The sequence below is a fragment of the Liolophura sinensis genome, chromosome 6 (genome assembly GCF_032854445.1).
Source record: "Liolophura sinensis isolate JHLJ2023 chromosome 6, CUHK_Ljap_v2, whole genome shotgun sequence".
Lineage (NCBI taxonomy): Eukaryota > Metazoa > Mollusca > Polyplacophora > Chitonida > Chitonidae > Liolophura > Liolophura sinensis.
In genome coordinates this window covers 26,934,583-26,949,767 of record NC_088300.1, presented here as the reverse complement: position 1 = coordinate 26,949,767, position 15,185 = coordinate 26,934,583, and the positions used below count along the sequence as shown (strand labels likewise).

The following is a 15,185-nucleotide window of genomic DNA, read 5'->3' as shown; positions in this document are numbered from 1 at the left end:
GCCTGCACTGTCATTGGTCGCGTCAACGCGCTGGGCGGAGACGTAGTCCATATACAGGCAATGTCTTAGTATGCTAATGAGCACGCGCCAGCGCGTCTGCGCATAAGTGTCTTGTTATCATATTCGGCACAGTTTTATTTACTACAGTTTCACGCATTCTGAAGCCAATACATTCTCTCTGAACAAGAACATTCCAGAGTTATTGACAACGTAATCTGCTACTATATAACGGACGGAGCGGGATGAAGGCATCCAGTTGTGATCCGAATGAGGAGAAGCAGGCGACAGTGAAAGAGATCAGGAGTATAAGTTATAAGCGAGATCTGCTGGCATTTAGTACTAATACTAAAGCCATTAGTGAGTCGACTGTGAAATAACTTTCTTTGTGGAGTAAAAATGGATTTTACTTCGACTTTGAACGTGTGTGTTTACGTCATTTTCATCATTTTCCAAATAGTAAGTATATATTAGTCATTTTATTGGCACTTTTTAAAGCTCATATATCATGTACACTCCTGTGACATTGTTGCTCGCACATATCAAATATTCAGGTTATGTACAGTTCTAGGTCTGTATATGTGAAGCATAATTCAGTTAATATAAAGTGATTTACCTCTAACATTAGCATGTACGATCATGTCCAATCCCAAATAAAAGTTAATAGAGATCAATATTATATGCTTTGGGTTATTTCACTGTATACGCGTTGCGCAATAATGAAAAAGCTCCTCTGTACCTGACACCGACTGACATAAGTTGTCTTGAACGTACAGGAACAGCTATTGAACACTTGACTTATTACTGAATTATTCTCTGCAGTTGTGGCAGGTTATACATTACATAAGGCGCGATTGCAAGTGTGTCATGATTACCAGAAGGCCTCTGTAAACTTTTATACCCTACACATTTTATTGCATTCTTCCCAAAACGATCAGAGTTATTATTAGTCACTGTGACATTACCTTAACGAGAGACTAAAGATAACATCCTGCTTCGTTTTTATTTCCCTGAAGCTACCGATTTATTGAAACCGTGTGTAGTGTGTATAGTATGTCAGACTGTGTTGTGTTGTAACTAATAAAACGACCGATAAAAGTGAATGTAAGGACGTGACCTAAGGGGACCGCGTATGCTGGGAAGGGCTGCTAGGGCACGGCTCAGGCGAGCGGCCGGAGTGGGGAAGGGTGAGGATTGGGGGATTTGGGGATGGGGGTATTGAGGGAGCCGCGTTTGCCACTAACTTCCGTACACAGAAGTTTGGAGGAATCTCGTAACGACAAGCAGCTGTGTTTATTGCACGCAATGTGTCCAGGTTTATCGCTGCCTAAAACGTAACCTACATGTCAGATGTAAAGAATGAGGAGAGGTACTGGGCCTCTGCATATAGGGAATACCAAGAAGTTGCTGAGGCGTTTACAAACCAGTTATCTCACGACGTTCAACAATGGTTTGCGATGAGGTCATGCTTCTGATTACATGTCTCAAACGACAATAAAACACCTCATAAAATTACATTCCGCATTATTACGCAAGCCCTCTGAAATGCACTGCATTTTACTTTGCGTGTGTCAGCATGTCAAATTGTGTTAAGACAGAAAGGTATTTGTTTTGACGCCGCTTCTATCAGTTACCTTTAATTCAGTCATATCATCGCGTTGGCATTTGCCTATGGCACGTGTGAATAAAGATATTCGAAAAATATGATCTTGTAATGAAAAGGGTGCAGGAAGGTGGTTAAGTTTAAGGCCAAATGTCATTTCCTTCTACTTTTACTAAAAAGCTCCCTCGTAGTTCTGCGAATACCCAAGCATCCTTTACACCCCTATGTACTGTAGCAATTAATATTTAAGGCGTCCGGCGCTAACTGTTAACAGGCCCTTAACCTGTGAAATCTTCATAAAGTTAATGACTGATTGTTTGCGTTACAGCGATGCATTTTGAATCATTCATGAATTGTTGCAATACTGCAACGAGGATGTAATTTCACAGCAGTCATTGGTATATTACGCCTGATCACATGTGAGGGATTGGGCCAAATATATGAAGGTTGTTCTGAAAATACACAAGTATTATTATCCACTTTATCTATAAGTTCCACGAAGGTTGAAAACACCGAGGTCGCCTTCAAAGCTACTTCGATGACATTTATATCCAAGGAACGAGATAATAGTAATACGACGTCCTCATACATTAACAAATGATCAGAGTGAATCGATTGTGCCTGTTTTAGTGTTTTTTAAGAATCATTCATCAGCTGAAAACGTTAAATAGTACGTAGCCTTTTTTCGTCGATTAAGGGCGATGAAACATCGAGTATCACAGTCGCGCTGAAGCTGTTGATGATAAAATCCATTGTGTATCGCGAGATCCGGATGTACCATAAATTCCTAGAATTCATCCATATATAATTTTGTTTGTTGTTTCAGGTGTCTGTTTACTACGTAGAGGCAAGTTCCTATTCCAGTCATGGAAACTCTAGACGTGAGATGTTGCACTGTACCCTGAAATGCCCTAACGGATATGACACGGATATCGAGGGAAACCCATTCTGTCGCTGCTACGACCCATGCTCGGTAAGTTCACAACGAAGAAACAATTAGTTTATTTACTCAGAATTCAAATGGTATCATCCTTGTCAAAATGTACCCAAAATGACGGCAAAGTACTGGACTACTGTCACCGTAAGGTGGAAACAGGCCTGTCCTCATCGCCTCTCAAAAATCAGGTATTCCGTTATCAGCCTTGCCAGAGGGTGCACGAGAGGTTGGATGCCAGTGTGATCGTAGAATACCGGTATTCTAACAGTTCATGTACGGGCAAAGAATGCTAAAATTCCTTTCGTTTGAGTCACATCTTGTGTGCACCATTGATCTCCAATCATGCTTTGACTAGTAAGATGAGAATTGTCTAGACGCCATCATTCGTACCCAAAATACACCAAATCAATGGGAAAGCATTCACATAAGGTTGAGATTTAGATTGACCTTATATACGCAAGCCAACATTCTTCCGTTATCAAAACCTGGATCATAAATTACGTTTGAATATGAAGTTCAGACTTATGTGAGCTTGGTAAACCATACGTAGATTAGAATATAATCAAGTTATTAGTTATTGATATACGCTTTTCTACAGCAGATGGCTAAGCGCAGCTTTATGTCGTTAAACACGAGTCAATCATACAAGCCCTACATCCCACTACTCCCGAATGTCATCGCAGTCATCAGCTTGTAACATGGGCCAGTCAATGATAAGCCAGGTCAAATTGCCTCGCATTGCCGATAAGGCGGCAAATACGCTGTGTTAGTATATCACAGAGCGGAGGAGTGAGAGAGAGTATCACGTGACATGATCATATACACTTGTCATCTGAAGAGGGTGTTAGGGTGAGTGTGATCTGTGTCACGATGACCCGAAAGAACTTCCGGCAGTACTTGCCCTGATTCATTGTCGCCCGGGTGACAAAAACAAAAAAGCCTGGATTTTCCCTTCGTCACTTTCATATAGCTGCTTACGTTACTGTGCCATCCTTGGTTGCTTATTTTCTTTTTTGATAACTGATTCAAAAAGTAAGCATGAAGTTTATCAGTGAATTTGGAGCAAATATATTTTGATCTATAGAGCAAACATCGCAAAGCTGGTTCATTTAAATACGCCCCATATCACCTCTAGATCAAGTCGAGATGGATTCGAACAGAGTGGCCGTTCACGGATTTATGGTGGTCTTTCGTTCACAACAGTTTGCTCGGCCGACGGGTCCGATATTTATGCTTATTATGAGACACTGGCCATATTGCAACAAATATCCCCTGAGTTGGTTAACCTGTGTCCTGTTCCTCATAGCTAAGTTGCTTGTAACCATCATGGCAACATATGGTTTTAACATGTGTTGCCATAGAAGTTACAATCAACTAACAGTAGCTGCGACCCTTTTGTTGAACAACGCCCTGGGTGATTTAACACTTATATAACCATTGTATAAGAAATATGAAATTCCTCTTTACTCTAATAGTCAAGGTGTAGACCAGACACATAACCATGAATATCATTTCACTCTGTTTTAGTGACGATCTGGTGAACTTTGTCTTACGTTATTCCACAAGTCTACCAAACGTTTTACTGTATGGTTTTTATCCTTTGACCTGGGAGAAGCTTGATTACGGTCAGAAATTGTTCGGACACGACACTTTGCTGTCATCCAGACCAACCCAAATCTGCTTCAGCTACTCCTAGCTTTGTGGAGAGTAATTTAATACAATAACGAGCGTATATCGTGGTTATAATTGTGGTCGAGCGAGGGCAACTACCGCGGTGCTGTTCAGTGCGTGGGCGAACTTAATTTGTTATATCCGTTAGGGTCAAATGTGTCGAAACCAGTGGCTATGCCGCGACTGAAGGGCACGGTAGTGATCACAAATATGCGATATTTCGGTATTTCTGCTCGACATTCTTGAAATTCCTGCTCTACTTGATACTAGTAATTTCAGCTATAACACTGTTATAAAAAGACTTCTCCTCTACGTGCTACATGGATCAATGTACACGACTTTTGCGTAACATCGCCATCATCTGACGTGTGTTCAGGACTTCCTCTGCAAAGAGTTTTATTAGGTTTGTGATGATCATAAGCTACACTACAGACAACTCCGCTTAAGGGTGTTGCCAATCACACTAGTCCTCTTATACACTGTGTCATAAATACAGTCAGCGGTATAGTCAGATGTTATCAGCTCGTCTGGTGCCGTGAGGTATGCTCAATTACATGGTGTATTGTACAGCGAGAAGAAAACAACCGACAACTTCACTAGCTGATATCCTCTGAGATAAAACCATTACCTCCATTCATCCATTTTGCCCGTGCTGCCCAAATATGAGGTATTTAGCTTTAGTTGTAGTAATATTGACCGAGATAAGATCGAGGCTCATTCACAACTCTGTGGTGCCAGTAACGCATGTACAGGTTTCCCCAGTGCTTTGGAGTTGTGTTGCCCTGCTTTTTTTTTTCTTTGATGGCCTGATAGGAACATTATTATGGCGCACCCTGGTATTCTGTATACGTAGTGCTGTTCTCAGTGGTGAACACTCTGGTTGTATATACATCCACCCACGCAGAGCTGTAGCAATTTTTGGACGATTACATGGGGTAGAAATTAGAGAAATTACTATGACGGATACATAGCTAAAAGAATGACAGTTCGAGTTAAGTGTCGTTTTTCTCTGGTTCGTCACTCGCGTTGATGGCATCGGAGGTATACATAGAGGTATTCGCAACCGGAAGGGACATGTGTCGGACAAGTATATTTTTGGACCACAAGCATGCTCCCTGGCGAGTCTTTGAGCTTGGGCTCTTTTAAAACTGAAGCTTTAAAATCACATATTACTTTGAAAATCGGTCTCCGTGGCTTAATTGGTTAGCGCGCTAGCGCAGCGTAATGACTCAGGAGTCTCTCACCAATGCGGTCGCTGCGAGTTCAAGTCCAGCTCATGCTGGCTTCCTCTCTGGCCGTCGTGGAAGGGTCTGTCAGAAATCTGCGGATGGTCGTGCGTTTCCCCCCGGGCTCTGCCCGGTTTCTTTCCACCATAATGCTGTTCGCCGTCGAATAAGTGAAATATTCATGACTACGGCGTAAAACACCAATCAAATAAATAAATAAATAAAATACTTTGAAAATCTGTCTGTGTCATATACTTTTTTTCGTTGAAAGAAACGATGAACATGTTGTCACGATGAATGGCGGACTTTCAGAATAACATAAATGGACTAGTGCTTATCCCCGACGTGTCACATCTGTGGCTGGGGTTTGGGGAAAACGTAGGGTGGGGTGGTGGTGTGTTGTCCAAGCATAGCATTTCCAACAGAGAAAACTACAAATAAAGCACAATATAATGTTATGTATTGTAGCTGGACATTTAAAATAAAATGGCTTCCATTTTTCAGAACGTGTTTTGTCCTGGTGGCATGAACTGTATTGTGAACGCTCGGAAGAGGTGCAGAAACGGCACGGAAAATTGTAGACCACGTGCATATTGTAAAGGTAGGTACTTCTCATGAATCACGTGACGAGGTGACGTGGACAAGATAATTTTGGTATCCATTGCCTGAGAAATGTTAGAGCCAAAATCGATGTATTTACAAACCCGTATTTATGAAATGTATGTATCACAGATCCGCATTGTGGGTATTTTCAGAAGAGCAAGATTGACATTTGAACAACTGAATGAGTTTGAACTCCTACTTATTGGTTGCGGCTATAAATCAGATGTGTCAGGTATCTGGGCAAGCACGATGGTTTCTCTGTCCTTGCTCCCTCACACTCCTGGCAGCCGTTATCTATGAAATAATTTTGACCACGGTCAAAAACACCAAAGAGAGAAAGCGAATCAAATCCATTAATTTATAAGCATCAAGGGTTGTGTGTACTCGATTGTCCTCAACTCACAAAAGCAGAAGTGAAAGGTGTGCGCTTAATCTTCTGTGTTTTTCCCCAAACTTTCTGAGTCACAACGCCCTAGTGATAAGCCTACTACGTATTTATTCTGACGGAATATGCATGACCTTGACATTGAGGATTAACACATCAGTGTATATCCCGGCCTCGAGTTGTACTTCTCATCAACAAAACATAGCACAGCTTAAACATCTGTAACTGCGCAGTTGTAGCCAAAAAACGCGATCCACGCATTGCCTCAATCACGTACGTGCACACTCCACGAATCTAGGTCGCGCCAAACCAGATGCCACGATCGAGGGGCCCCTATCAGAGAACTTTTTCGTTACGCTGATGTAAGTTTGATTCATACCCCTGAGGTTTAGATTAATGGACTCTGGTTGCATGGCCTCGCCCAGTTCCACGTTTCCGGCTCTTGTCTTCTCGGCACACTGACACATAAACTGATACATTTATTTCACCGCCATCAATCAAGGATGCCTGAATAGCGCCCCACTCCCGTGTCAAGAAGTATGAATCACAGAAACCACGTGATCTACTCGCCAATTTCCTGGTTAGTGTTTATGTTTAGCTTGGTAGACCTATTTCGGGAGGAGTCATTCAAAGCATCAGTCACAGTGTGGCCAAAGTAATTACCTCTTCGCAGTTTTGGTCAAAGAGAAGCTATAAATATATCTCCACAGAAGCTCACTATAAATACTTTAGAATACCTTTGAATTCCACAGCGCATGTTATTTCCATTCTTTCGTAGATTAATGTGCTGAATGAAAGACTGGGGCACCCTCCAAGAAGCAGTTAATGATGCGTATTGACCCTAGTTCCGTTTTAAAGAACACAACAAAGACGACGTAGGTGATCTACCTCCGTGTCTTTATTACATAGCTAATGAAGCCTAGCCACTGACTTGAAGCATTTAGCTTAAACTGACTCATTTTGTTCACCAAATGACTTCAGTGGGCTACGTACCCCTGTGCAATGGCGACTTGGGTCCAAGCTGGACTGACAATTGTTGTCTTGTAATACATGACTATAATATGTTAAGAGTTTACCCACAGACATATCCCAAAGACACGGTTGAGCAATGGACTACTCAACAACGGCGCCCTAGCGCAGCGTAATGACCCAGGAGTCTGTCACCAATGCGGTCGCTGTGAGTTCAAGTCCAGCTCATGCTGGCTTCCTCTCCGGCCGTACGTGAGAAGGTCTTCCTGCAACCTGCGGATGGTCTTGGGTTCCCCCGGGCTCTACCCGGTTTCCGCCCACCATAATGCTGGCCGCCGTCGTATAAGTGAAATATTCTTGAGTACGGCGTAAAACACCAATCAAATAAATATTCAACAACGCCCTACTAAACGCAAGTCTATATATAAGCATATTGTACTGATCTATTTGTTGAAATCACTCTGATGCGACTCCAAGTCACATCCTATTGCTCTCAATAAGAAAAATGTACAAACGACTAAGAAACATAATGAAGACCACAACATCTAGCCATGAAAGCTAAGTTGGTGACATAGTATATCTCTGCCCTTTTCAGATATCACCAAAAGGCCCGGGAAAGGCATAGATAATAATGTGCAGAGTGATGGTGCCTCCAGTGCGGATGTGACAACACCAAGTGCCCCGAATGTTTGCTCGCTGGAAGTCAGCAAAGAGGCGTTCAAGTGCAGGCGGAAGAAGAGGAGATGGTACTTCGACGAGCAAACCGGAACATGCGTGAAATTCCGTGGCTGTGAGGGAGAAGGCAATAACTTTTCGAGAAAGAAATTCTGCAAAAAACAATGTATTAAGAAGAAAAGTCGATCACGGAAGGGCAGAAAGAATCGACGCAGGAATAAGACCAAAGGTATTAAACAAAACACTAAATATCAACTGTATGTATATTAAACAATGTATGCATTCCCACAAGATTAAAGGTATATCTTCTTCTTCGACGTTTTACTTTACCGGGGAATGAAAGCAAAAGGGCCTTTTCTTCGTTTCTTCATCCTTGTTTTTGTTACTAACTAAGCTCTAGAGAATCAAAAAGAATTATTAATTTTAATATTAGCACTCACTGTATCCTATTTTTTTCATAGGAAGAAAACGTATGATGGCCAGCAGAACTCCGGAAATTGCCGAATTTCGAACACACGTCGCTCACGCCCCTCGGCTGTACTCGGCATTCTCCGCACCCGGTGTGTACTTCACTGCTCGATGCCCCCCTGACAAACCCATGGTGCATTGCAATCACGACCCTTGTGCGTCCTGTAGACATTTTTATGTTATCTGTGAAATTAACTTGTGTGGACAGTGCTCGGCGAACTATTACAACCGAAAGACAAGTGCGCCATTGCGAAAGTGTGGTATCTGAATAGACCATGCGGTATTCCAAAGACACTATACATGTGACACTAGTCAGCCCGGACTATCCAGTCATTTGGAGCGAGTGGCCGCAATGAAGAAGGCCCGGATTTGAAGCTAGACGTTAACCAATGAGAAGAGCTGGTGAAAGCCAGGAACCAATGACAATTGAGAGATTACGTAGGATACAGTCAGTGCAATTCACGCTACATTTTGCTGGTACATACCACATAAACCATGTCAAATTGAACTATCTCGGTAAGATAGGTATGAACACTGACAAACAATACCGGTGACAGAACCAATAGGTGCCGACTAGATAGTACAGTAATGTAGATATACGTGTATATATAGTTTGTTGCTCAGTCAGTGTATGTATTCTTAGCCATCTCATTGGTTACCTGTCCTCATGAACTAAAAATCACGTGACAAATGTTGCACTTACACCGTGTAAGATACAATAGAGTATTCACACGCCTATTTAAAAAAACACACACACAAACTTGCATGGATAAGCTTCAAGTCAGATCTAGTATAGTCGCACTCCATACGTAACGTTTTCAATAGGGTACCCTTTCAGTTGAAGTAGGCCTAGTGAGTGGGGTCCAAGCTGAATTGACAATTGCTGTGTTGCAATGAATGAGTAATACGTCACTAGTTTGCTGAAATGTCAAAGACCGGAATAAACTATAGATTACGCATGAGCAAACGTTCCACATTATTGGATGTGAAGCGAAACCCCTGCCCTAAACCCGTCCAAAGATTCCACTTTAAATGTAGAGGTCAACCGTTTACCTCAGACAGAATCGTAAATATGAAAATGAAATGAACGAGCGAATTCACTTCTCAAACTACAGAAACAAGAACTGGATTGGCCCTTCAGGTTTAGTTAGAGATCTTTCAGAGTATATACAGACGAACAACTAGAAGTTGGCACAAACTACCTTTATGGTGATCAGCCAATTACATTACCTGCATCTTTGTGATGTGATATTTTTGGAAATCCATGTGAAGTAACGTTGTAAATCTCCAACGGTCTAAAGGAAATGGCCACATACATGTTCTTGTTTCACCTATTGTTGTGACGCAGTTGCTATGGATACATGTCCCATGACATCTGCAAACCTTGCACACTGTATCTCTTGTACCTTTCCCAAACAGCTGTCGCTTAATGCATACTACGAGCCCCATTCCCGATCCATGGTGGTTTCCTAAACTGTAGAAGTTTTACTGTACATTAATAAGTGTCATTGCACAATTGTAGCACAATTCCATTGTATATAAAGGAGAATTTCCCGCTTAAACAAGTCGGTTCCATGTGTGAAAACACACATCATTTTCTGTTGTTACGCTGCAGTCACAATAGTCACAACCCTTGTGGAAGGCTGCATATTTATATGGATTGTATGTTTTAGAGCGACGTGTTTTTTCCTAAGTTATGAATTCAAGTGATATGTTGGGATTGGATGTGTTTTGATGAGAGTCAGATTTAGGGTGTTTATTATACTGTTTTGTGTGTATTATATATCATATTCGACGGGTGGTATAACGACACTATTGACTGTGTACATATTGTAAGATATTACAAAATGTATATTTATGTGAAGAGATTGTAATAAACCATTGACCAGAAAAAAACGAAATATTGTATTTGTGACTTTTATAGTTCTCTCAGAAATACATACATATCATCTGTTGCTTTGTGAGTCAGTGCGGTCTGTTCGGAGGCTACTAACCCGTATTTTATGTAGTCAGTGATTGATTGGTTGACTGGTTTTTAACTTTGTTTTCACTCATATTGCGGCAGTCAGGATGGAGGAAACCGGAGTACCCGTGGTAAAACCACCAACCTTCGACAGATATATATATATATATATATAAGCCACTGAAGCACTTAATTACGGTATTTGTAATTGACATGGTATGGTGGTTTTATGACATAATGGTGACAAACCAAATATGAACTGACAACGAGTAGATCAAAAGGTCAGTCGTACTGACAATAAAGTAATTATTAAGATCGATGTGGGATGTAGGTGACTGCATGAAATTTCACTGATTTTTGCTCATCTGTTAAAAAAATGTGGCTTAAAAGAAAAGACAATAAATAATATAGCCTGAGTTATTTAGGAGGGGTGGAAACACACCATGTTTTCTGACTTGCTTGGCAATCTTTAAATCAACTTTTAATGGGGAATTCTTAGGGGGCCAAGGGATGCGCCATATTGGAACAACCGGAAACACCCTGTTGCGTCACTCGTACACCACGGCTATGGTTGGAAAGCAAAGCAGGGATCGGGCGACGTAAGCGGAAACAGTTGCGTCATCGTGTTATAGAAATAACTCCTGTGTGATTGGTTAAACCTGATGACGCTTTCGATTGTGTCAATGTGCAGGATTTTACTTACCGCTTTGAAATGCAATATCTCGGTTGTGCAACATCACAATAATAAAAAGCTATGTTCTCTATCTTCTTGTGGATACTTTTTCGATACATATATACATTACCATTTCATCTAGTGTTGCCCTTCTTTTAAGAAGGAAAGAAATGTGAGCTCTGACATGAGTTAGTATGTCATAGGTCATTTGCGCGGGCCACACTCTCATAGCATACCCACCAGAAAATCCTTTACGTTTCACTGAATTTTTGTCAGCCTGTTAATTATAAACGAAAGTGTTCCTATGTATACAAAAATAGGCAAATTTTACAATTTCGCCAAGTGAAAACCCGATACTAAGGGAATTTAAAAAGACCACATCATTTTCCTTGTAGCGCGTGCAGATTAATAGAGTTTATACTTTATTCTATATAAGCCATACAGAATTTTGTCAAAGCTGCATCTGGAATATTTACATTGCTTGGCCTGAAAAAATTCTCCTTTTCTTGCTCGGTGTCTCTGTGGTGAGGTAGCACATCTTGACCTATAATCCTAAACTTTTATGCATTTTCAAAAGAAATAGTTGAGCTGACTATATCTATAGATCTCCATTGCCCAAGCCAGGCTGCATTCTGCTTCATGTTGAATGGTAGGGCGTGTATATAGACGGTATAGGTCATGAATACAAAAGATGACAATGTTTTTCCTCTACGAAACTTGGGTTTTGTTCTTTAATTGAGGGTTACAGAGTTTGAAATTGATCTTATCACGCGAGGTAGATGTCCATTACAGATGTCACCTGTCACTGAGTATATACACACATAGTATTTTCAGCCTATAGATACGACTGACGTTACAGATTGAAAATCAACTCTCGTTTCAGTAGAATACACCAAACATGGCACAGTATTTTAATCTCGTTCTGTTTTTCTACTACAGAAATCTGAACCTTGCATGATATTAGCTTAGAAAATACAGCTGACATTATAACATAGTTGTTCAAGTCAAATCATGCAGGTGCTTGTATAAATTCATTTCCGTCGGCAACTGTGCAACTGCTTTAACGGATGTAAGTGTGCAATAATGATTCACTGCATATTGTGCATAGATGGCTAGAAAGTCTTAACCAATTCAGTACCTTTGCTCTAATATTTCGGTAATCCATGGAGGTTTTATATTCCATGTAAACACAGATAAACAGATAGGTGGTTTGAAAGCAGATTATAAACTTCTGGAGGGGTGAATGCAGTTTGGCGTCAAGCATATCCTTGTTGTGACAATGGATCTGAACATAGCCCACTTTATGTAGATGAGATATTTGACAGTGTCCTTTACGAAGGGTCTCTTGCCCTACAACAAAGCTAACGGTTGTTAGTAGTATTCATAAGTCACGCAGAGAGAAACACAGCAACGATGATTTCCACCTTCGTCTTTGTTCTGTAATGGGTACGAGATCTGCATTATGTCGTGCCTTGGAGATCTCTGCTCTGCCGTGCGCGCCAAATCTTTGTTCTGTCGCAGTTTCAAGATCTATGTTATGCCGTTGCGTACAAGATCTTCAGAGTGTCGTGCTCTGGATGTCTCTTCGTCGTGCATGTGCGCCAGATCTTTGTTCTGTCGTACTCTCCAGATCTACGTTATACCAAGCGTACAAGATCATCATTATTCCCTGTTATGGAGACATTTGTTCTGTCGTGCTCTCGAATTCTTTGATCCCTTAAGAACACGTGATCTGTTGAGAGCGGGAGATCTTCATTAAGTAGTGCACTCCGGCGAAATTTTTGATCTGTTGAGCGCACGGGATCTTCTTTTAGTCGTGCTTTCGAGGTCTTTGATCTGTCGTGTGGTGCACATCTTCATTAAATCGTACTTAACTTTATTAAGATTTTTATTAAATCTTGCCGTTCAGACCTTCATTAAGTCGTGCTCTAAAGATCTTTACTCTGTTTTGCGTACGAGATCCTCACAGAATCGCACGAGATATTTATTATGTTCCACGTGCGTAGGATATCTTCAAGTTGTGCTCTTCAGATCTTCAATAAGCCATAATCTCGAGATCTTTTTATTGTGTACATGAGATGTCCATTAAGTCATACACTACAGACTCTTTATTTGTTTTGCTCTCAAGGTCTTTGTTATGTCATGCATATGAGATTTTCATTGGCACCACTAACTTTTCCATTTTTGTTGAATGAGTATTTGGCGCGCGACTCTATCGAAAAGAAAAACATTCATCCATGAAACTATTTATAGTTGCGTTAACTATTTTCCTGGAATTTTTTTTTTATCCTGACATTTTTGGCTCCGAAACCGCGGGAGACCTGGAATCAAACCCGCCTAGGGTCATACCAAAGACTTTAAAAATGGTACTTGCTGCTACCTCGCTTGAGGTTCAGAGCACTGAGAGGTTAGAGCAAAGAAACAACACTGGTTGATTTGGTGTCAGTATAATGTGACTGCAAGGGTGGTGTGTCATGTCTGGTGTCTTCGGCATGATACACAAGTAGCGGCAAAGACCTAATGACTCCTCATCGTCGTATGACGGAAACTTGTAAAGCACGATGTAATATACTCCAAATATAAATGTACAAACACTTTCTGCTCCGCATAATCATGCAGATGATATCCATAAATAAAGTTTGAGATTTTCAGCATGTGCTGTTGATCAAAATACTTACATGTATATGTATGCACAAGTAACAAGCCACAGTAATTAATGAGTAGTAGATTGGCTACATTATTCTGCATGCCATTGAATGCCAGATAGTTCACACATCAAACACGAAAAGCATGTAACGACACTGAAAAAAACTAGATGTTTAAGTTATCTGAGATGCCGCAATTACACGCATGTTACCTTCTGTACCAAACTAATGTCAATATCCACGCACGTGACTACCATGGTGCCGCGTGGATCAGTAACGCTAGAGGCGTGGGACGGCGCGAGATCACTAAAAGTGATGACGTCACGCATATTATTCTATTCAAAGGTATGTTTTGTACGGGAGATTGTAAGGTTACAGTTGACAGAACTTCTTGGTCCTGTCACTGTAATTAAGCGCTGAAAATAACCAGCAAAACATGCCCAGGTAGCAGCGCGAAGGCTTAATCTCTCCACCGGCTTTGCATATAGGGAGTATCAATAGATGATTTTTGTCGCAGTCAATTTCAGCCCGACGGTTGATTTCTATGTCTGAATTTATAACGGCATCATGCCCACGTTGATAAAAATTATATTTGTAGCTTTGCACGATCTTTTATAATCAAGCTAACTATCCTGTCCTCGTGCTGCAGCATTAATTATAGCCTCACATAAAAGAGCACGCGAAGGCGAACCATGATAGCTCCTGCAAATGTTTGCTTTACAAAAATCAGTCAGTTGCGGGGGAGTATATCCTATACATAGCTACCGCAATCATGAACACACCGCCATTTCCTCTGGCATTTGCACGTTAAACATAGCATATCCTGCCGCTTTTCATATCGTTACCAGAACGAAACATTAGGATCGATCCATAAATATATTTTAATATGAAAAATAAATCGAGAACTACACAGAATGTTACACAGAACACAGAAAGTTATATTCTATATAGTACCATTTCCTAAAAGAATCTTTAAACTTTAGATGTTCCTAACATATGCATAGTTTCTTTACTTATTTTCGTTCTAGCAGGAGAGGAGCGTAAGGCGTACAGTGTATAATTATGATTATGGTAATGGTGTGTAGGGCTGCTGTGAGCTGCACTTGTAGCCTATGGTACTATTTTGTTTGTTAAATTTATTTATTTATTTATTTCAACGTTGTTTAACGCCAAAAGTACGATTTCGTCTCTTGTATTATGGTGGTCATAATTTTTTTTTACACGTGGAGAAAACCAAAGTGTCCAGAGTAAACCATTTATCTTCGCCTATTACTATTTATGAAGTTAAATACAATTAATTCACCATTAAAACACACAGCGCCGGCCAGAGGTACACACTTTGTCATGCAGTTCAGACCAGTGAGTTCGAG

General features: G+C 40.8%; 1 protein-coding gene across 1 annotated transcript; it reads left to right on the top strand.

Moving 5' to 3' along the window:
• Positions 1-245: 245 nt before the first annotated feature.
• On the top strand, positions 246-10,426 carry LOC135468388 (BPTI/Kunitz domain-containing protein 4-like). Its single transcript, XM_064746624.1, has 5 exons — positions 246-456; positions 2,427-2,573; positions 5,939-6,035; positions 7,987-8,295; positions 8,528-10,426. Exons 1-5 carry the CDS (start codon positions 397-399, stop codon positions 8,800-8,802), a joined length of 888 nt encoding a protein of 295 aa, XP_064602694.1. The 5' UTR covers positions 246-396; the 3' UTR covers positions 8,803-10,426.
• The last annotated feature ends 4,759 nt before the right edge of the window (positions 10,427-15,185 follow it).